Source organism: Gymnogyps californianus, chromosome 5 (assembly GCF_018139145.2).
Source record: "Gymnogyps californianus isolate 813 chromosome 5, ASM1813914v2, whole genome shotgun sequence".
Lineage (NCBI taxonomy): Eukaryota > Metazoa > Chordata > Aves > Accipitriformes > Cathartidae > Gymnogyps > Gymnogyps californianus.
In genome coordinates this window covers 48,628,851-48,650,598 of record NC_059475.1, presented here as the reverse complement: position 1 = coordinate 48,650,598, position 21,748 = coordinate 48,628,851, and the positions used below count along the sequence as shown (strand labels likewise).

Below are 21,748 nucleotides of genomic sequence, written 5' to 3'. Positions count from 1 at the left end.
AGCACTGCTGTATCATATGTAGAGCAAACCCATGGTGCAGCCACCGAGTATAATTTCATGCTGGCTGCTCATTTTGAGGAGCACTCTGAGTCATTAGCTCAGTGGGAAGAAAATGGGAAGAAAACCCTTTAATTTCTGAACTCTAAGAATTTATGCTCATTTTGGAAAACATCTTATTACCACTGCAGCTATCTCCTCCAGAAAGAGCTGGGATTGAAACAGCACAGTATGATGCAGGCTTCTGGGAAGTGTCTTGGCAGAGCCTGAGACTAGGAAAATAGCGGTCAAAGGTGCCATGTCCTGACAGAGAATGAGGACAGCTTCCACAATGCAAGTCAAAAATATGTTTTTCCTTATCCTAACATACATCCCTAGATGACAGCTTCTTTGAGAGATTTTTCAGAGACACCCAAGGACTGGCAGACTCTTTCCCAGTGGGTGAACCAAAGAGTCGCTTTGCTGAACACATCCTGGGCAAAATGCCACCTAGCCACCTTTTATGGTGCCTTCACCATATGCCCACGTGCTTTTGTGATAACAGCAAATGTGCAGACAAGTATGTGGGGACAGAATGGAGAAGTACTCTTCCTCAGTGTTCATTCCCTCTCCCTACTGGACTCTTCTCTAAAGCAAAGGGTATGGGGACAGAAAGGGAAAAAATGAGAACAAGAGTGAGAGGGAACAAAACAGGCAAATGACAGAAGATAAGTGGAGAGAAGAAATGCAGCCTGAAAGTTTAGAGAGGGAAGTTTTAAAAAATCACTACAACTTGTGGGCTAAATTTCTTTTTTAGGTCATTATGTTGGATTGAGAGCAATACAATCATTGCTGTCATTCCTTTTGTATATCTTCCTGGATTCCTTTTCTATGTTCAGCTCTCTATTTCTTCATTAATTCTTGCCAGACTCTTTAGCATTTTAGCCAAGTCTTTTGACTATCTTTCTTGCCCAGCATATGAATAGGCCTTTCTTGAGCATGCAAACTGTTGTGCAGACTGTGGTTTTCTTTTCACAGAACTAGGTAACTTCAGAATAATTAGCTGACATTTCCTCCCCTCCCCTCTTTTTTTAAAGACAATTCCTCGTCTCTCCAGGAAGATGAAGAAATAGATATGGAGGCTGTCAACTGGCAGCTGAACAACACCTCCATGAATGGGCATTCATCTACCCCAACCACAGTTCGCTTTCCCAGCTGGGTGACTTTTGATGACAATGAAGTCAGTTTTTCACCGCAGAACCTTTCTCCCTTGAAAACAGACACCCCACCTGCAGAAACACAGGCTCCAGATGTTAACTTTAACCTCACTACATCCTTTAAGAAAAGGGAACGCCCTAAAAGCACATTGGGGGACCTCTCCAAAATTCAAAAACTAGATCTCTCCTCCTTAACCAAGTTGCCTTCTGTTGAAACACCACCATGGAGTGCTACTAATCCCTTCCTGGATGAATCTCTGCGAGATGTCCAACCCTCACCCATCAATCCATTCAGCTCATTCTTTGAGGAGCGAGACAGGCGTTCCAAAAGCTCTTCTGTTTCCAGTGCTCCAGGCAAAAGCCAAAGAGACTCTCTCATTATTCTCCATCAAGAGCCTGATACCATCAGTTTCCATGAGGCAAACAGAAGTGTAACCCACACGGATGCTGTAGAGCAGCTCAAGCAACTCCAGATTGGAGACCCAGATCATGTGAGCAGCCCTGCCTTGCCTGATGATGACCCCATGATGCCGTATGATCTGGATGCAGCCTTATTTAACCTGGCACCAGCTCAGCCAAAGGATGGATGGCCAATGATGCTCAGGATCCCAGAGAAGAAGAATATTATGTCATCCAGGCACTGGGGACCAATATACGTCAAGCTGACTGACAGTGGATGTATACAGCTTTTTTATGAGAAAGGACTGGAGAAACCTTTCCGGGAATTTAAACTTGAAATCAATCATGAGATTTCAGAGCGCAAACTCCAGAACTATGATGAGAATGGAAGGATACACAGTGTACGGCTGGACCGCACAACCTACAAGGAGAAAAAGAAGTATCAGCCTAAGCCAGCCATTGCTCACACAGCAGAGAGAGAGCAAATCATCAAGCTTGGGACTACAGACTATGAAGACTTCCTTAGCTTCATCAGTGCTGTGCAAGACACACTGATGAACTTGCCAGCCTCATCAACAGATCTGAGCACAGTGGGACTAAACTATCAAGAAGAAGAAATCACGGTTGACGTCAGGGATGAGTTTCATGGCATCTTGGCCAAAGGAGACAGTGCGATTCTCCAGCACAGTGTGCTGACCCATATCTATGTTCTCAGCTTCCTTTCTGGCCTGGCAGAATGCAGACTGGGCCTTAATGATATCCTGATCAAAGGGAATGAAATAGTTGCAAGACAGGATATTATGCCCACTACTACCACTAAGTGGATTAAATTATACAGCTGTCGGTTCCATTCATGTGTGGATGAGGATATGTTTAATAACTCCCGTATTATCCTGTTCAACCCCTTGGATGCCTGCCGGTTTGAACTGATGCGATTCAGAACTGTCTTTGCTGAGAAAACTTTGCCTTTTACTTTGAGGACAGCTGCCAGCATCAATGGTGCTGAGGTGGAGGTGCAGAGCTGGCTCATGATGTCCACTGGGTTCTCTTCCAACCGTGACCCTTTAACTCAGGTCCCTTGTGAAAACGTGATGATCCGCTACCCAGTGCCAAACGAGTGGGTGAAGAACTTCCGCAGGGAGAGTGTCCTGGGGGAGAAATCTTTGAAAGCCAAGGTGAACAAGGGGGCCACTTTTGGATCAACCAGTCTGTCTGGTTCTGAGCCAGTAATGAGAGTAACTTTGGGAACTGCCAAATATGAGCATGCCTTTAATTCCATCGTATGGAGGATAAACCGACTGCCTGACAAAAACTCAGGTGAGTGGTGCATACCGTCTCTGCAGGAGTAAACTAAAAGGAGTTATGTATTTTGGAAGACAGGAAATACTGGGTTTACATGGTGAGGGATAAATCATCCTCTGTAGTATACCAAAGGACATCAGTTAGTTGCATGAAGCATTTATCTGACCCTTCATTGCAGTAGTTTTATGTATCCTACAAACATTGCTAATGATAGAAACAGGTTTAGGTTTTCTGGATGCAAAAATATGCCTTCTGTCTCTGCTTTTATGCGTACATTATGGGACTTAGGCATCAAACATCTCTGTGTGCTTAGCGCTGTTATCGGAAGCAGGGCTTTTTCAGGTAACTTGCAAAGGCTTAGATACTATGCTACGGGGCTGAATGACCGGACCAGATAAATTGCTGTAGTTTCAGCTCATGCAATTTCTTTTCCATGCATTGCCAAGCATACTGGGCCAGTGCTATATATTTCAACACATATACCACAACTAATGCCTATAAAGTATCTGGAATGGGGATTGTAAGAGGACAGAAGATACTGTGCAACCATTAAAAAAAAGAAATTTCCAAACACCAGTTTGTGGCTATGTTTCTGTAATCAGTGCAGACAGGTAAACATAGCTTAAACCTGAAGAGAGAATACCAACATAAAATCCACAAGTCTTTGTATTTCTAGTAAAATGTTCATAATTAAACATTCAGATAATATGGGCAGGCTACTGTTCCCTTTGGCCATTGCTGCCAGTCATTCCACTTCCTGCCTTTCGTCCATGGTGTGCAGTAAAGCTAGACAACTCGGTTTTATTTTTATTCGTAGTGAATTCTACCTCTTGATTTCTCTGATCTAGACTAGCTTTTTACAAATGAGATGGGCTTTTTAGTATTAATGCTGTAGTAAGGCAGCTGGGTGACTGCAGGGATTTCTGTATTCAGTGTTCCCTGAAGGAAAGTTCAGTGTTGTACCAGATTTGGCACTTTCTGAGGACATATGTTTTTCCTGAGTTTGAGCTATAGTGTCAGCAAAACAGTGATCCAAATCTTCTAATCTTTTGGATCACATTTTGGCCCAAGGACGCCAGCTTACACCATAGGTTACAAATTTGGAGGGATATCACTGACAGAAGTGAAGACTCCATGTTTTCTGTAATGCGGGGCATAAGAAGAGAGAGCTTGGGGACTCAAGAGAAATACCGCAATGAAAAATTAACCTCATGCTGTTTATGAGCAATAACATGCTTGTGAGGAAAATCTCACTATGCCATCTGCATGAGCTCTGGGAACGAGATGCTGTGAAATTGGGCCTTCTGTGGCATCTTCTCTCCAAAGATCTCAGTATACCGTATAGACATTACAGCTGGGGAAACGAAAGCCCCCAGACTTTAACACAACCACAGAACATGCCAGTGGCAAACCAGGAGAAGAGGCAGAACTCCTGGGTCTACTGCCTCCTGCGAGGTGATGCTCCCTTACCCATCGCTACTTTGAGGGAGATGTTGATCTGTGTCTCTTGTTTCCTTGCTCTCATCTCTCGCAGTGTGAGGCTTTATTATACATACCCTGTGTCAGGGGGAAATGCATCACAAACTTGGCGCTGCTGTTGGAGCCCTGCCACAGAGCATCTATCCATCAGTGTCACCGTGTGGAACGCAGGGCGGTTAGTATTTGTTTACATCCTGAGAGGAAGAGTGTCCTCACCCCTCCGGTCAGATCGGATGTAATTTCAGGAAAAGGAAGGGCCTTGCAAGCACTGTCTTGGCCAGGACACATGAGGTATGTGAGAAGGAGGGAATCCCAAAGTGATGACAGGGCAGGCCAAGTGTAGTTTAAATCTGACCTTGCCTCTCAGGGACTATTTACATTTCTTGACGGTACTTGTCCAATGGTTTTCCTTACTCAAAGTATATGGCAAACAAAGAGGGATATAAATGGTACTCAAAAGCATTGATTCCCGCTCCTTCTTAGATTTGTCTGATGGACCACATACACTTCTGACCATGTGATACTGATGTGTGGTCTACTCCCAACCTTGTGCATGCTTGGCTGTATCCAGCCCCTACCCACAAGTCGTATAATAACTCACCTCCACCTATTTGCAGAAGTCCCTATAAATGGTGCAGTTCTCAAGCGCTAAGTATAAAAATATTCCCTTGACTCGCACTTCATGGTCTCTTACTGTGGCACCCGCAACTCACCTCTAAAAGTGCTCTGGGTCCTCTGTAAATGTCTGGTCTGCTAATGAACTGCTCTGGTGCCTGGGACTCCAGAGCAGGAGAGAGGTAGTGGCATTGCACTGCAGCTGGGGGGAAATGCTGCAGGTGGCCACAGTCTCCAGCTCCATCCTGCCTCCAGAGGCCACACAACCTGTCCGCATGACCTGGGCCATATGCATTGCATGGCTCCCTCCAGCACACATGCCTATCTGCCAGACCCGTGTGCCTATCAAAGGAGCACATATGTAGGCACACACCATGGGACCCTTCGTTCATCCACGTGTGCTCTGACACATCAGTCCCTTGCAAGTGCGATCCCAGGAACTCCAGAGGTCTCCAGGTAGCCACTTGGAGCTCTTGTGCTTCACTCCATTCCCTAAATGCAGACTGGTGCAGGCTCTGTGTAGACATGAGGCGTATGACTCCATCAGCCCTGCCTGTGGTCTGCCCTGATGGTCAGTACCACAGCCCCACAGGGGAGGAGAGCTGGTCCCTCCCGAAGCTCACTGCTTGCATTCAGGTTGTAGTATCCTTGCACCCAAATTGTTAGGAATTATTTCAGCAGCTTCACTGTCTTATCCAAATGTTTTCTCTTTGTGCTTTCTAATAGGATGGGGCCCTTTGCACTCTCACTATAGGAACTTGTTATCAGCACTGTCTGTATTATTTTGTAGCCAAAGCATCTGCTTATGACTGTACATTGAAAAGCATATGACAAATGAAGGACTGTGTGTACTCTGGCTATGATTTGACCTAAGAAAAAACTGCGGACTGGATTCTACTGAGCACATTGCTGAACCCATTTCCAAAATAGCTTGTTAAACTTTATTGCCCTTCTCATATTCACAATTAATATGATCAAAGCAGTAGATAAAGAAAGCCTGTTTACAGGCTCTGCAGTGCTTCAGTTGCAGCTGGCTGGGCTCCATATGTTTGGGGTTTTTTAATCCACCAGCAGAATATTAGGAAAACATCCACCCGGTCTTCAATCGTGGGAAAATGCTCTTCCAGCGAAGCAGGGATGTAGCCTCTATGCAGATCCCTGGATCTGGATATTTGAACTTTGCTCTAGTTTGGCTGTGGATCCCAGGCATGCTGCCTGGTATACTTTCTGAAGTAAAGTAAATCCTTTAATCCAAACATGTTGGGACATCAGAGTCACTTGGAACAGATTCCCTCCAATCACGGTAACCCGTGCATGTATATGAATTATATTATCAGATCCTTGATTGTCAGAATGAAATGTTAGTAGCTCAAGGAAGCAAGAGATGCAAAACAAAAGCAGTCTGTTGATTTCCTCCTGATTTTACTAAAAAGTGTACCTGTCCGTTAGAGAAAGAGCTCTGAATGAGCCTGCTGAGCAAACAGAAAGTCTATAGAAGTTGTGCCTTGTGTGCCTCACACTGAGGATGCTAGTGAACACTGATGTGCTTGGTATTTTTGCTATAGCTTCAGTGGAGGAGTTGCTTTCTTAATCAGTTCACCTGGTTGCCTACCATGCTGAGCTGGTTTAAATTAATAACTTCCATATTTTTTTGAGTGTTGTGCATGGTCTTTTCTGTTATTGAATATTCCTACTAGATGAAATTAAATTATTGAAAAATTGCTTTGTTAATTGCATTGCATTAATTTTTTTTCCCTTTATTTCCTCCTCCCTCCCGCTTTTTTTTTTTTGACCCTGTGAATATCCACCAACATTCAGGTGTGTTTAGAAGAGTGCTTGCTGGTTCCATGTGTCCAGTTGAAACTATGAAGAGTTTAAAAGCTGACATCTCCAAAGCACCTGTCACGCAGTGTGCTCAAGCCCAGTTAAACACTTCCCAGTGTTACCTTCCCATGCGTCCATCCCCAAAGCAACTGAGCACATGCCAGCTCAGGAGCGTAGCGGCGCAAGCTGAACATTTTTTAGCTGTGGATGCGGCTTGTGCCAGGGCACAGAGCCGCCTCTTCTGGGCTGCTGTGGGCCTCCACTGCAATCCAGGCAGTCTGAAGGAGGGAGCAACCCCTGGCAAACTAGAGGAGAGGAAAACCATAGCAAAGCAGATGAGCGGGAAGGATTACAATGAGGAGTCTGCTGACACTGGTATAGAGTGAGGAAAGAGATATGAATGGATGGGGAGCCTGAGACTGGGAGTTGGTTGCCAGTACTGAGTGCTGAACACAGAATTTTTGAGCCAGGAATGACTCATTTTTAGGCATCTTCATAATGCGGTACCAGAGAGCAGTGATTTCCAGCTATATGCAGCGGCACCTGAGTGTCCGATGGCAGAGGCTGAAGTGCACTGCCACCACAGGTGTGCCCACCACAGCCAAGCTCAAGAACTGGCCAGAAGCAAAGTCCCTGCAGTGCTGGAGGGCACAGTGATCTCCCCAAGAGCACGTGGAGCTGCTGCTAGCCCATGGTGGGTGGGGTCATCTTGAAGGTCTGCTGTGCGCCACTGCTTTTTATCCAGAAAAAGTGTACTCCAGGTATGAAAAGCTGGGAAGCGCTGTCAGAGAGAGATCCCAGCTTGCTCTAGAACCGGAGCAACCGAGTCAGCACTCTGCTTGGGATAATTAATCCTGATGAAATGCAGCTGATGTATTTTAATGCTTGCAGAACTCGAGCTTTTATATCTGCTTGATACTGCACCCACTCATTCATAACTTGGCTCCAGCCGTGGTGCTACATATCTCTGCGGTCTCTGCTGAACTGCATAGCCTCTCGTTGGATTTGCTGCAGAGGTATAAGTTTATAAACCTTCCAGTTGTGAGGACACTCTGGCTAGACTGTTTGGAAATATGAGGCTGACTCTAGATGAATTTTTTACCCAGACTTACACCGAGTTGAAATTTTTTTCCAGCTCTAGTTCAGAGCTTAAGTGGGATGTTGCAATCCCTAAGCCCTCTAAAGACTGCTCAGTTTCATCCTGTTGGGACAAGTAACATCTCGAAATCCCACATCTTGCTTTTCAAGCTTCAGCTCAACAAGGCTGACTTTTGGGCTAAGCTCTGGATTAGGAGCTGACTTCCTTTTCAAGGCCCAGGCTTGCAAGTCCTTTGCAGGCAGTGTTTTCCTCCTCTTCCCAGGGTGAGCTTCTGGGCTTTCCCCACCCAGTTCTTTTTACTCTGCCTGCCTTCCTCCTTCCTTGTCTCTGTCCTGTACATCTTGCTGAGCCGTATGGAGAAGAACTTTCCCAATGAACAAGTAGTCAGAAATCCTAAAGCCTATAATAGTGGCAGACAAGGATTCCATTCATTTATTTATACATTACTTTCATTTACCCATACTTAGATAGTAGGATCCCTTCAATCAGAAAGCCCAAGGTGGCTTTGAAGGCTCTCATCCTCATTTTGCAGAGACACTGAGGCGCAGACCTTAAATGACTTTGCTTAAGAGCTTAGGCAGTTGGCAGCAGTCGGAAATAAAACCAACCTAGCTTGACTAGCAGTCCTTACTTTAACTTTTAAACATCACTGCTGTCCAGCAAAACAAAGAGGAAAAAATAATAACAAAGGTGATCATTTACAGATGACAGAGCTAAAGATGATTACTTCCTCACCTTGCCATCATTAATGACTAGCCACCTTGTCATGGATTAGAGTAAGGAATAAACAGTTATTTCCAAGCTGTGAACAAATTTGCTTTTTGAACCCAGGAAAGTTATTTAACCTTATCCAGTATATTTTCTTTTGCTAAAAATGGGGATAACAATTTCAAATAAATGTGAAATATCTGCCAAATACCACCTTTCCTTATTATCAATACGTGACATTTCAGAAGGATGTGCCACAATGTACTTAGCATGTCACATACACTGGGGGAATCGGAAGAGGGGAAATACCTTTACCCTACTGTGCTTGATTTACATCTTGTCTTTTCACCCACTAAAAGCAAAGTAGCATGATTGGCAGTCCTTTTTGCAGTTTGTTTAATTCCTCTGGAAACTCCAACAGCATTGAAACATTTAAGATACTGTCACTTGCTATGAACTAGTTCACCCAGGCAGATTCTTGGTTTCTTGCAATTTTGTGATGTTGTGTCCTCCTAGATGTTGTGTTTTCTGATCCCTCCAACACAACTTTCATGTCTGTCTGCTCTCTTTTTCCAGCTTCTGGCCATCCTCACTGCTTCTTCTGTCACCTAGAGCTTGGCTCTGACCAGGAAGTGCCTTCCAGTTTTGTCCGCTATGTAGATGTGGAATTTGACATGCCCACCACGTCTGCGTCCAAAGCCGCTGTTCGGTCCATCTCTGTTGAGGACAAGACCGATGTGAGGAAGTGGGTCAACTATTCAGCACACTACAGTTACAAGGTAAAACTGAGCATGTGGCAATCACCACGGTTACTTTGCATACTTCATTGTCTTGAAAAGTGTGGGCAGACAAATAAAATACCATGGGCAGATGAGGTGGGAATTTGGCACGTGCCAGGCTCTGTGCAGTAGCTACCCATGCGCAGCCTACTGATTCATGGCAAACAAACAGTGGATTATCCCTCAGCGAAGATGGAATAAACTTGCTTGCAGTTGCTTTGTGGAAGAGCATACACACAGCCAGCTACTGGGGATTAGCTGATACAGTAAGAATGTGAACAGGGAATTTTGCTGCTTTTCATAGCAGCTACAGTGGGAGTACTACAGTGGGAGTGCTACAGCAGACAAAAGGATTCCATTATTTCTCTGCTTAAATATTTCTTCTTCCTGCCTGCCCTAAGGAGAGGAGCAGATGGGAAAATGCACTATGTATATACCTGCCAAGAATCTCAGTATGCCAAAATTTGCACGTTAGCTGATCACTCAGTAGAGAAATTGGCATCCTACCTGCCTTCTTTAAGAGCAATGATGAGAGATACTGAAAAGATTCTCATGACAAATATTTTTAATGGTAAATGTAATTACATTTTTAGTAGTCCCTTAAATTCCCTGGAGATAGTATTTGATCTTCCCAACTATCCCTCTTAAGAATTAAACATTGGATTATCCCTGAGTTTTCAGAGGTGTTGAAGTTTAGAACACAAATGTAGATGTGCAGTTTGAAAATTAATCTCTTTGCTTTATACATCAGTCTTTGCAGAGTTTAAAATTGAGGCTGCTCTTCTGCTGTCACTTAGGAAGCCACCTATCCTCTGCAGATTTGGTTCTGGGTTTGGACTCAAAGTACAGCTGGGGATGGTAATGAATATAAAATCATGTGAGACTGGTTCTCTGCATGACATTCTCTCTTCTGGAAATGATGTCATGACACTCTTGAATCATAAAACTGTTTGGATTAGGCTGAAAACACTTAGAGTAAATAAAATCCAGCTTTCCGTCCTCGGTCTGTTTCTCTTCACAACCTTCTCAGTTTACCAAGAGTTTCTTTACCTGAGCAGGACACAAACTGCCACTAAGGAAGATATTTGAATCTTTTGTTTTCCTTTCTCATTACAAATGTTCTCCCTCTTTTTCCTCTGCCAGGTCGAAATAGAGCAGAAAAAAAGCTTGAATGAGGATCTGAAGGGAGAAGATACTGCAAATGTCAATGAATGTGCTACACAGTGAAGGAAGATCAGTCTGCAAGTCCCAAGAGGGGTGGCCAAATTAACCGAACTGGAAGAAAGGACTTGCAGGGTTTTGGTATTTTTCTTTAAAAAAGTATGGAGTACTACTTTTAAAATAATGCTCTGAAGAGTATTATTTTTCCTTACTTTGAGAAGAAGCTCATACTTTGAGAAGAAGCTCGTCAGTGGTTTGTTTGGAGCGGACCCATGGGCTTTTTCTGGAACGATTTAAGTACAGTTGGGGTATAGACAGAGTGACTCGTATTACAGTCAAGGCTGCCTTTTCTGCCTCTTCATCATCTAGGTTCTGCACTGAAGTATGGTCTGGCCACCATCACAGCCAAACCAGAAAGCAGCCTTTATCTCACTTACAATCTTGCCCTCCTACATTAAGCATTTTTTTTTTTATGCCTGTTGGTTTGATCATGGGCAGACTCACTTCCTTCTGAACTGCCAAATAAAACCCAGGGAGCATCGAGTGAAAAATGATATAAAATCTCATTTCTGAAGTGGTCAACAGAGTGAAAACCCTGAGCATCATTCTGGAGAATCAACAGACTCTGCATCTTAAACATTGTAAACGGTCAAGTGGATGAACTAGAGACAGCTAATCACGTAGCTGTTCTTCTATTCACCCTTCCTGTCTCATCCCCTGAACAACACCATGTCATTGTGCGCATTTTCATGGGGTCTGCACAAGATACAAGAAAGCCTCTGCAATTTCTTAAAATTTTTGTTAGTCTGGGCTGTTCTGTTATCTTGACTGAACGTGGTTATGGCTGCTAGTAACAGGGAATGTGTGTTATAATAGAGGTGATAGAGGAGGGACTTTGCTAAGATTAGATCATTCCTGCCTAGAAAGATATTTAAGGGAAAAACATTGGGGTTTGGTTTTGGGTTTGGGTTTTTTTAAATGTTTTCTTGGATGGGTAAGGTGGGTGACAAAATATTGAAAATGTCAGAACACGTTTACTTTAATAGACAATGTTGTTTGCCTTCCTGAAAATCCTTGGAAGTCTGTCCAACGCAATATTACTTTCATGTTCTATCTTGAACCTACAATATAAGTAACTTGTATCTTTATAAAACCCCCACTAACTGGGACCCAAAATCTCTTTTAAAAAATTAACGACGAGCTTCCATCATGGAGATTTTTTTATCTCCACTTAGCTGAAAGTAACAGCAAGTCTTAAAACTTCTTCCTAAATAAAAATGCAGAAGGCAAAAATCACTCATTCATACATATTTTCAGAGAAAACAGTGTTCAAAGTACCCATTTTTTATAGTTGTTTCTATGGCTTGCCTAATATTTTGTCTCGAGGTAATTTTAAATGTAAAAAAAGAAGTAATTTATTAAATCATTTATCTTTTGAAAGGTTACTGCTGACTTTAAAATCACACATTTGGAAAGTCTTGGCAATGTAATTTAAAATCATAATGAATTAAAATGAAAGCTTTTAAATAAATTTATAAATTTATTTTATTTTACATTTCATATAACAGAAAATTAATACACTCTCGATTTACTACTTTCACTGTGACTCCTATAAAAATCACTACAATGTTAAAATCCCAAATAAAACATGAGATTAATTACATTGAGTCTAAAACTGATAGTGGAAGAATTTAAAACGAATTATAGGGAACCTATAAATGCCTTTTTATATGCACCTAAATTTCAGGCCTACATCAACCTAGTGATACGTATTTACACAGGTACACCGCTGTAAATACGTCAAGTCTCAGTCCTTCTAGGACTTCTTAATAAGCATGTAATATTCTATTGCAGGTAGTCCTACTGAAGTCCAGGGAGCTCCTCAGAGCACACCAGTTAGTACTAAGCATTTGCAACATCTCTCTGTAAATGGAAAAATGCTATTAACTTTTATGAAGAGAAAAAATATCTCTTTTTGAGATCAATGGATTAAAATTACTGATGTGCAAAGAATTATTATTTATTAAATGAGAACTTGTAGAGGTTGTGAAATATCTGAGAGCACAGGGCTGAATTTGTGACTTATTCTCAGCTCTGTTACAGGCTGGCTGGGATGAGTTGCATGGCAACTCCTCTCTACAAAATTCACTCTTCTTTTCAAAGACATTCGAAGAACTTCTGGGTGTTTCTCCTGTTTTTTCACTGCAGCTCCTAGTGTACAGTTTCTGAAAAGGACCAGCAAGAAATCCAATAAAACCAAGCTGAAGGAGTGCTGAGATGTTGCTGAGGAAGTGTGAGAATGTTTTGTGAAAGAAACAGTTGGGAGATTTCCTACTCTGATCTGCAGGCTCAGTGTCTGAATTTTTGCCTATTGCCCCCCAGCCCTTGAAAACACAAATAAGTAATAGCAAATAAACAAAATTATGTTGTACTCTTTAAAGAGGGGAGAAAATCAAAGGAATATCATTTTCCATCTCTGTTGAATTCTTAAACTATTCAGTCTCTATCATACTCCAGCCACAGAATATTTCATGCCGCAAAAACTGAACGATGAACATACTGGAGGTTTCTGGATTTACTTAATTTCTCTACCTCTTCATCACTGATTCTTTTTTTTAATTCAAAGTTAATGAATGAAAGAAAGAGTATGTGCCTGACTTTGATCTCTCTTATGTAGTTAGTTGTACAACAGAAGTATCCCTTCCAATCCTCATGGAGTTATGCAGGCAAAACTGGAAAAGTGTTCTGGTTTATAAAAAAAGCTATTTTAATCCATTCTGATCTCTGGAGAATATTTTTCTGATGTACCTGCCACTGAATTTTCAAGAGTTTAGGATTAATACGTCCGCTAGAGTTTCAAAAGATCTTATTTCCCATTGAAGCACTAGAGTAAGTAGTTTGATTTTTCAAGAGCACTAACAGCCAAAATAATCTAGTGTTGGTATCACCAGGTGTCACCACTGAATTCTTTTTTCAGTCCAGCACCATTACCAGCGCTGAGCATTTGAACACAGGGGTCCTAAGTGCCCTTTTTGAGGCTTCCACTGTTCTTGCTTGATTAAACAGTGCCAATTTTTCAGTGTTAGATACTGTCACGTATGAACTTTATGTACGCGAACCATATACTCTTCATCCATAGGGGTACAGTAGTAATTTGGACAGACTGTTGATGGGAGCGAGGGGAAAAGAGCTGAGAGGTTTGTCAGTTTTAGAGTAGCAGAAATGATTTAGATACAAGCTGTGCCTGTAGTGGGGATGATTTTTTTTTTTTTTTATTTTGGGGAAAAATCTCTTTGAATCGTTTCAGTTTAATACTCCTTTTGAGAAAGATATAATCACTGTCCTTTCGTTTATTTGAAAGCTTTGTAGTACTCAAACACTCTGTGCAGGAAATGTGCCTTCAAGGTAAGCATACATTTACTCCCTGAAGCTATTCCCACTTTCAGCCTTCTTTCTATTTCTCATTATGGTTTTGTTTCATTTTTGTACTGTGGTAAGACTTGAGGTATTGCAGGGAATTTTGCCTAGAAAAATAAACTTAAACACTCTTTGATCACAAGAGGTAAAGATGAACAACATCTCTGGGCAGCTGAGCTTATTTTAGTGAATGCCTCTTACATTTATTAACTCTGGACACTCTGCTAGCTAAGGAAAATGGGCAAATTTAGCTGAGAAATACTGTAACTGACTGATGTTATTTTTGTCCTTTATTTTATTTAGACTCAAATTTAGTCATCCTATGAAGGAGACAGATTTTAGGTTCTTCATTGTAGCAGTACCATAAGAAACATTGCAGAAATAATTTACCTTTTCTGGTGGGTTGCTGGCTGACGTACTTACTTGACAGGCCATCCAATACCTGTTGGTCTACCTGTCCACATGACTTAGTAGCTGCTAAAACTCCCTCTTGATCATTCACCTCCCAGGATAGAAAGCAACTGCATGCAAAAGAACATGAAAGCAAGAGGAAAAGGTGTACAAAGTTCAGCCTGGAGGTACTCTGTTGCTTGCATGAAATTCTCAGTAATTTCCTTGGCCCTTGAATGCACACAAACTAATCAAGCCCTTGATAGGTCACCTCTGTTCCAGAGGGTGAAAAATTCCTTTCAGTGACTCTCAGCAGCTTGTGTTTATAGCTGTGTTCATCTCCAGAAATGGCCAGCACAAGAACTTGCAGCACACAGAGATCACTTATGGATGAAGTACTTACCCTCTTCTGCCACTAAAGTTAAATCTACATCATGAGTTGTCAGATACAAAATTTTGTGCGATAACAGGCATAGCTGTTCTAGCCTTCTTGTTTTGTTCAGCCATCCACCCACCCATCCTCCCATCCGTCCTACCCTCCCTCTCTCTCCTACACTTGCAATTCATTCTTTGCACTATTGACAGATTGGTTTGATGATTATTTTGTAACATGTTCCTACCTTTTTGTTTTGTAAAATAAGAAAGTCTATACACTGGCTAACTTTGTAGAAGTGGTTTATTATTTTTCATCAGTTGAAATGGGATGTCATGTTTTGTTTGAACTATGGGAAAACTTAAATAAATGTTAAGATGAAACAGCATATCCACATTTTCACTGTGAAATTGAAGTTGTATGTGCTGTATATTCCGGTAAGTCAGAAGTCTTGAATTCAGAAGAGGAAAAGGGAGTGTTTTGAATGGCATAAAGAAGGACATAAATTAGAAGTAATGGGACTATATACAGAAAAGAGATTATTTCATTTGATCGTCCAGACTGAACAATAGACTGCAAAGGAAATGGAGCAGGCCTAGAGCTTGAGCCACGTAACATACATGTGGAGCAGTGCTGACATAGTATAGAAGAGGATCCAACATTTGAATGAAGCCATCCTGAAACAAAGTAATTGAGAACTGAAGCTTCAGCTCAGTGGGTCTCTTCTGTTCTCTGACCGCTAAAGCAATGCGAGGGCAGTGTCTTCCTGTGATCAGAACATCTGTTTGCAAAGCAAGTGTAAGGATAGGGTCTGAACTATTTACAGAGTCTTCTGCCATGATTCTCTGTGTTCTTTCAAACTTCAGTAAGCCATGTATCATTTCATACATCTTTCCACTTCTCTCAGTCACTGAGACCAGTTGCAGTCTGCTGTTTTTCTCAAAAGCACTCCCTGAATCAGACTGAAGAGCTAGGCAGTCTCATTGACCAAAGAAAATCAGATGATACCCATCATAAAGGCTGCTCAGATTATTGCTCTGAGCTCAGCACATTCTCCATAGTATGTGCCTCAGTACAACTGACAGTAAGTCAGTAATTTTACAGTATAAGAAAATGGAGGTACACAGGGAACGATGCCTCATGTTCCTCATTCAAGAGTAAATCAGGTCAGCCAGAAGAAAGAAGGAAAGTTAAATAGAAGGATTCAGGGGCTGTTAGTAATAGCAGTTTATTTACTATAATTCAGTTATTCAGTGACATTTGGAAATGATACTATCAAATTGGGAGGGTAGGATTATATTAACCATGATAGCTTGATAATACGCAAAATGGTTTTAAAAAAAAGAGTTATAGAAAAAGCTGAAAGTTTGAAACCAGGGAGCTCAAAGTGCCTTGGCAATAGTGCAGTCCTTCAAGACAAGCCAAAATAACACCCTACAAGAGATGGAGAAGTCAGAGTGCCAGCGCAATGTGTACCCAAACAAAAGACGTCACTAGAGTGAGAGAGCACAATTTGGAGAGAAAAAACCCCCACAGTTTTCTTTCAGTGCTCTTAGTTGCCATGATTGCCCTTACCACATAATCCAGATATGTTGTAAATTTATGAGTGGGACAAAAGCTGCTGAAGCTCAGCTGAGGGAAAGCAAAAGATAGAGAAGCAGACCATTGTTTCAGCTTAGGTGCAGGTCTGTGTCACAGCGGATGTGTCTGAAACATGAAGCGCACCAGTCCCAGGAAAAACTGTCCTTTTGGTCACAGTATTAGAAGCCAAACAGCAACTGCCATATATAAAAAAGTAGTTGGAATAGTATTTTAAACACCAGCTATGAAAGGTGTCTTTCTCAACCCTGAATAATGGGACAGCAAAGCCTGATAGAGAGGGGTGACGATATCACTGCCTGCAGCTGCGCTGGGGTGCTACAACAAGTGGCAGACACATGCTGGGGTTCAGGGGGTGTGGGCAGACTGGTCCTTCGCTGGTCGAGGGCCTTCTCCAATCTCCCAGTTGCTACTGTCCCAGGGGCTGTAGACAAACTGGGAGCAATCAGCTTGGCCTGAAGAGCTTCTGAAGGAAAAGGATGAATACAGGGTGAATACAGCTCAAAGTAATTTCCTAAGGTGAGAGCCTCTTTTGTAAAGGTTTCCCTTACGCAGAACAGAAAAGGAGAGCTCTACTCCTCTGTGTGGAAACGAAGAAATTTGTTAGGGCATGGTCAGTTCAGCAATTTTATTAATACAGAGAGTACTCAGATTAAAAGGGAATGAAATGGGAAAACCCCATGTCAGTGCACAGACGCAGGCAGAACTCTAGCGGAGTTCTGGCTTCTGGTCAAGAGAAACAAAAGCAAAATTGCGGACAGTTTTCAACTAAGAGATTAATAGAGTTCAACCACTAGGGCATCCTCTGTCCCCACCTCTCTTCGATCAAAATCTTGCTTAAATTGCACTGCATCGGTCAGCAGGCTTCCCCCCCCAAGCTGTTACAGGTACCCAGGATGAAGAAATGTCCCTGGCAGTCAGGAAGTGACAGTTGGTGCGAGAGGAACAACCAGGGGAGTGCAGGTGGCAAAATAGGATATGTTGAAGTTACAATCTCAACAGAGAAAAATGTGTGCTAATACCTCATGAAGTCCGGTGACAAGGCAGGAACTACACAAAAAATGTGACTTGGGGAGTCCCAGTCTACACAGACTGACCCTGGGAACAAAGTAAAAAACAGTAAAAAAATTAATATGAACATTATGAAAGATTGGAAGGTTTGTGAACAAATAGAATTAGATTTGGAACTGAATCACATCATTGTCAAAAATCAGCTCTCAAATTGTACAGGGCCAGAGGACCTAAAAGACATAGGATGATGAAAGTGAGAGTTGACTGTGACATTTCTGCTGGGTAAGTTGTGTTTTGTGGTACACGTCCTACCTGGAGGAGTGAACTACAGATTGGAACGATAAGGCGTTTAGCTGTGTGTTCACGCTCCCTAGGTTTGCAGGAGCTAAGGGACTGTTGCTCTCTAGTGGTCACTGCAAGCTGCCAGGTTTTTGCCTGGACTACTGACTGCATCGAGCAGACTCCATGAAACACAAGTCTCACTGGTTTTCAGGACTGGGAACCCCATGCAGAACTTGGCCCGTTGTTGACACACCGAAAACCAGTTAGATCTCAAAACTGGGTGTAAGAGTTGACTACCTCAATTGATTCCATATTTAGCTGAGAAAAGGCCATCAAATTAATTTTTCAGTGGTGTTGACTGCTCTTTTCACCCAAGTAGTCCTTACATATCTGCACAGTCATGCACAGAATCAGTTTAAATTTATGTCCATAAAGCACTTCAAATACCTCCAATAGAAAACACTTTAGGAGGACAACTTTTAACTACTATTAAAAAACAAAAGCATACGTGTGTGTTGTATAGGCATGCACAGGCCTATACAATTAAGCATTGTATGATGGAAAGAACAGTAGTTTGACCTTTTTATTTTCTGTCCATTCTTCAGAAGACAGACCCCCCCCACTGCCCTGAGGTACACCAGTGGGGCTAAGTCCAAGTCTGGGCAGCCAAGCCCACTGCTCCCATCTGGTAAACCCCCATGCAGCTGCTGCCTCATTCTGGAAGTACCAAAATTCCCAGGAGCTCTCATAAATTTGCATGAAGAGATGTCTACATACACCTACTGCTCCTGTGCGTGCCTCAAACTACTACAGTCCTAGACGGTTTTCGAGCCAAGCGTTCTCCTGCCTTCCCTCTCTTGAGGATTCTAATCTGCTGCCGTGCTCAGAATGAGGATTATGTGCTGCTATAAACCTGCTCAGTGGTCAGAGCACTGCACTGCAGGTAAGCGAACGGGTTTTGGCTCCCTTTCTCCTCCTTGTTTGGGGCTACCCAGAGGGCCGGGACAGAGGTGGAGACAGTTCAAGACGGAAAAGAGGGACTGAAGACTTCAAGGGTTTAGAGTACTGACCACGTTTGTCAATCCTTAACTGCAGTTTCTGAAATGCTGTTGAATAAATTATGGAAATAGTCCTTGGAGCAGGAACTAGATACCAGACCTGCCCTCTCCCTCCAGACAAATCTCTTTCTCTGCTGAGCTCACTGAACCTAGGCAGCCTGCTGCCCAGTGAAAGTACTTTAAAGGATATGTAATAGCACCATTTGAGGACAGTGCCTTATCTGTTTGCTGAGGTGCTATGGAAATAAAAGTGTTTAAATACATCCTTGTGCTATGTTTCCTAAGAAGTAATTTGTTATAAAAAGTCTCCTTCCTGAAACAAAATGATTCTTCTGTATGAGAGCCTGGCAAGAATACAACTATAGGCCTTTGAAATAAATCCCTTACAGCATGGGGACAGTTTTCCTTCCCAGCGGCCACAAAAAGCACATGAAAATCAGTTTCAATCTGTCCTGAAGTAATTTCTTACCTAATTTTTAGGTTTAAGAAAGAGCTGTACTAGTCAACTAATTTTCAGCTTATGTTAATCATTTAACATTTACTATACATCATGAACCTACTTTTATAGAAGTTACAGCCAACAGTCATTGCTCTCAATGGGAGTGCTACTGGACAATTTTAGCACAAAAAGAGAAATTTTGAAAACTTATTTCTTTGATTTATTTTGTTTTCTGCTGGGGTTACTATACCAGCATCTGTTCTGCCTCCCTCTTGTGGCTACATCTTTTACTTTCGACTTGGAAAAGAAACATTTACAGTGCAGCCACAGTCAGAGTTCATGGTAGTAGCTACCTTCCTGATGTAAGTCTCCTCCTCAAGTTTGCTAGAAAAGCCCCATTATGTTGGGAATCGCCCATACAAAAACTCTCTACCTAAGGGAGAGATTCTTTTTCACGTTCATGTAGGAACAACTGAACATGTTTGATAAAATCAGTGGTAATTCACGCTGGTTACATTTTAATTGATTCTAAATGTTCAGATTCAAGTCAGCCAAATGTACGAGCTGCACCTCGGAGTTATTAAGGTACATTCCAGGTGATGTGATATTTTCAAGTAGTGCTGGAAAGTCTAGGCAATTAACTTTGGAGTCAACTGCTTTGATACCACAAACCTGCAAAAACTCACTGCCTATACATTTTAGGATATCAGTTTGTCCTTTCCTATTGCCTTCCATTTAAAAATCACATAGTCCTTTTCAAACATTAAGAAATTAAGCTATCTGAAGAGCTAACTGAAATAAAAGACTGTACCTCTCAGATGATAAGAAAGCTAAGATAGCATTAAATCACTGCCTTGGAATGATAGAGCCCCAGCTGAATGCAGATCTAATGTCCCTCCATTGTTTCACTAACCCAGAATAACATCTTCTCCCTTCAAGGTCCTTAGCAGACTTACAGCATTTGCAGCATGACTTACCTTGAATGTCTCTGTTCTGTGCCCTTGTATTCTTCACTCCTTAGCAATTTACACTGATATCAATATAGCACATTGCCTGCCGCAACATTCAGAAAGACACGCGAGTTCTGTCTTGAAAGCCATAGCTGGAAACTGGGCAGAAGGGACCTGGAAATTCATGGCAGAGGTCTACAGTAATGGAAAGAGAATAAGCTGCACAGTTTAAACGCTACTGCTGGTCTTCTTGCTTTGTTAGGTTTAAATGAAAGTGACTCTGTAGTACTGCACCACTGTTACTTGTCACATCCTCCAGCTTCATCTCCAATTTCAGCTGGCTTTGGCAGCAGGGCAAGGGACTTGCTTTGACCACTCGTATGTTTATGTAACTCTCCAGGTGATGTGGATAGAGATATTATCACTTTGGCTTTGAAGGTACTCTCATCTGCTTCACCTTAGATGCTCATCATCCACCAGCACCTCCTTGGCAGCCTGCCAGTGAAAACATTCACAGGAGCTGAGCCCAGCCCCGTGCAGACTCTGCCAGGGGCTGGCTGCACCAACAGCTAGAACTTCTTGGGAAAAATCATCCCTGGTGCTTATAGACCACACCCAATAAAGGCGGTGTTGGGCCCTCGCCCCATAACCATTCATACTGCTTCTGCATCTGGCCAGATGGGTCAGAGCATGGATCAGTCCCTCCAGCACAAATGCAGCTGTCTGAAAACTCTATAAACTGGAAGTGCTGTTTTCTGCTCATCATGTGCTCTGCCCATACCATAAAACAGGGTGCAAGGAAAATTGCAGGTATAGCGGGTGCAATGGGATGCCTCACTAGATATGTTTTCTTTCAACAGAGACACAGACATGCTCACTACTAATCGGCCTAGAGTAAGTCTGTGGATGAAATGAGATGGCTGATGACAGCAGGTCATATTGCAAAGCTAGGAAGATTTGTAGTGGAAGATGATGCTTAAGATGGAAAAACAATCTTTCATCTAAAGCAGCAAGGCAGAGAGTAGGAACAAGCAGCTGAGGGAAAATGTGAGCTCCAGTCTGTAAGCACAGCTTCACTCTTTTTTTACATGTTTGCAGCTGTCAAAATCTTGGTATGCCCAAGACTCACAGGTTACACATCATTTAGCATGAAGACTCAAGCAGAGAGGAGCTCTGGAAATAGGTCACAGGTTAGAAACGGCAATAAATGCCTAGGGTCCTATAGCTCCATTACAGGATGAGTTGGGCTGGCTCATTCCCGCTGTTTTCCTTTCTCTCAAAGCCAGGGACTCCGACTGCCCAGCAGTCCTCACGCTAGTACAGCTTTGCCAGTTCGATAATTAGCCTCTGCATGGGAACTGCACATTAACTGCTCATAAGCCATAGGTTGGCCACAACTGAGTTCATGTTCACTGGTCCTCGCTGGGAAGGCTGAACACAGCCAAAACTGAACTGGAGTTGTTTCCTGCAAATTCCACCCAGTCCTATGAAAAACAACCCTACAACTCATCTCGGGGGGGGGGGGAAGAGAAGATTTGCTTTCTCTGCCTGATACCTCTCATGCTGGGTCCCAGAGGCGACATATGATCACCTCTGAATAGGCTGTAAAGTGTAGGGCACACCCATGGTTTTTCCATGAAAGCTGTAGCCTTTTTGCACTTAAAGCAGCT

General features: G+C 42.5%; 1 protein-coding gene across 1 annotated transcript in view; it reads left to right on the top strand.

Moving 5' to 3' along the window:
* Positions 1-11,752, top strand: part of STON2 (stonin 2) — a 60,064-nt gene extending 48,312 nt beyond the window's left edge. The window contains exons 4-6 of the mRNA XM_050897315.1: positions 1,074-2,909; positions 9,196-9,398; positions 10,542-11,752. Of these exons, the coding sequence (XP_050753272.1) occupies positions 1,074-2,909; positions 9,196-9,398; positions 10,542-10,625 (2,123 nt within the window). The 3' untranslated portion in view covers positions 10,626-11,752. The remainder of the gene's footprint in view (positions 1-1,073; positions 2,910-9,195; positions 9,399-10,541) is intronic.
* Positions 11,753-21,748: the final 9,996 nt, after the last annotated feature.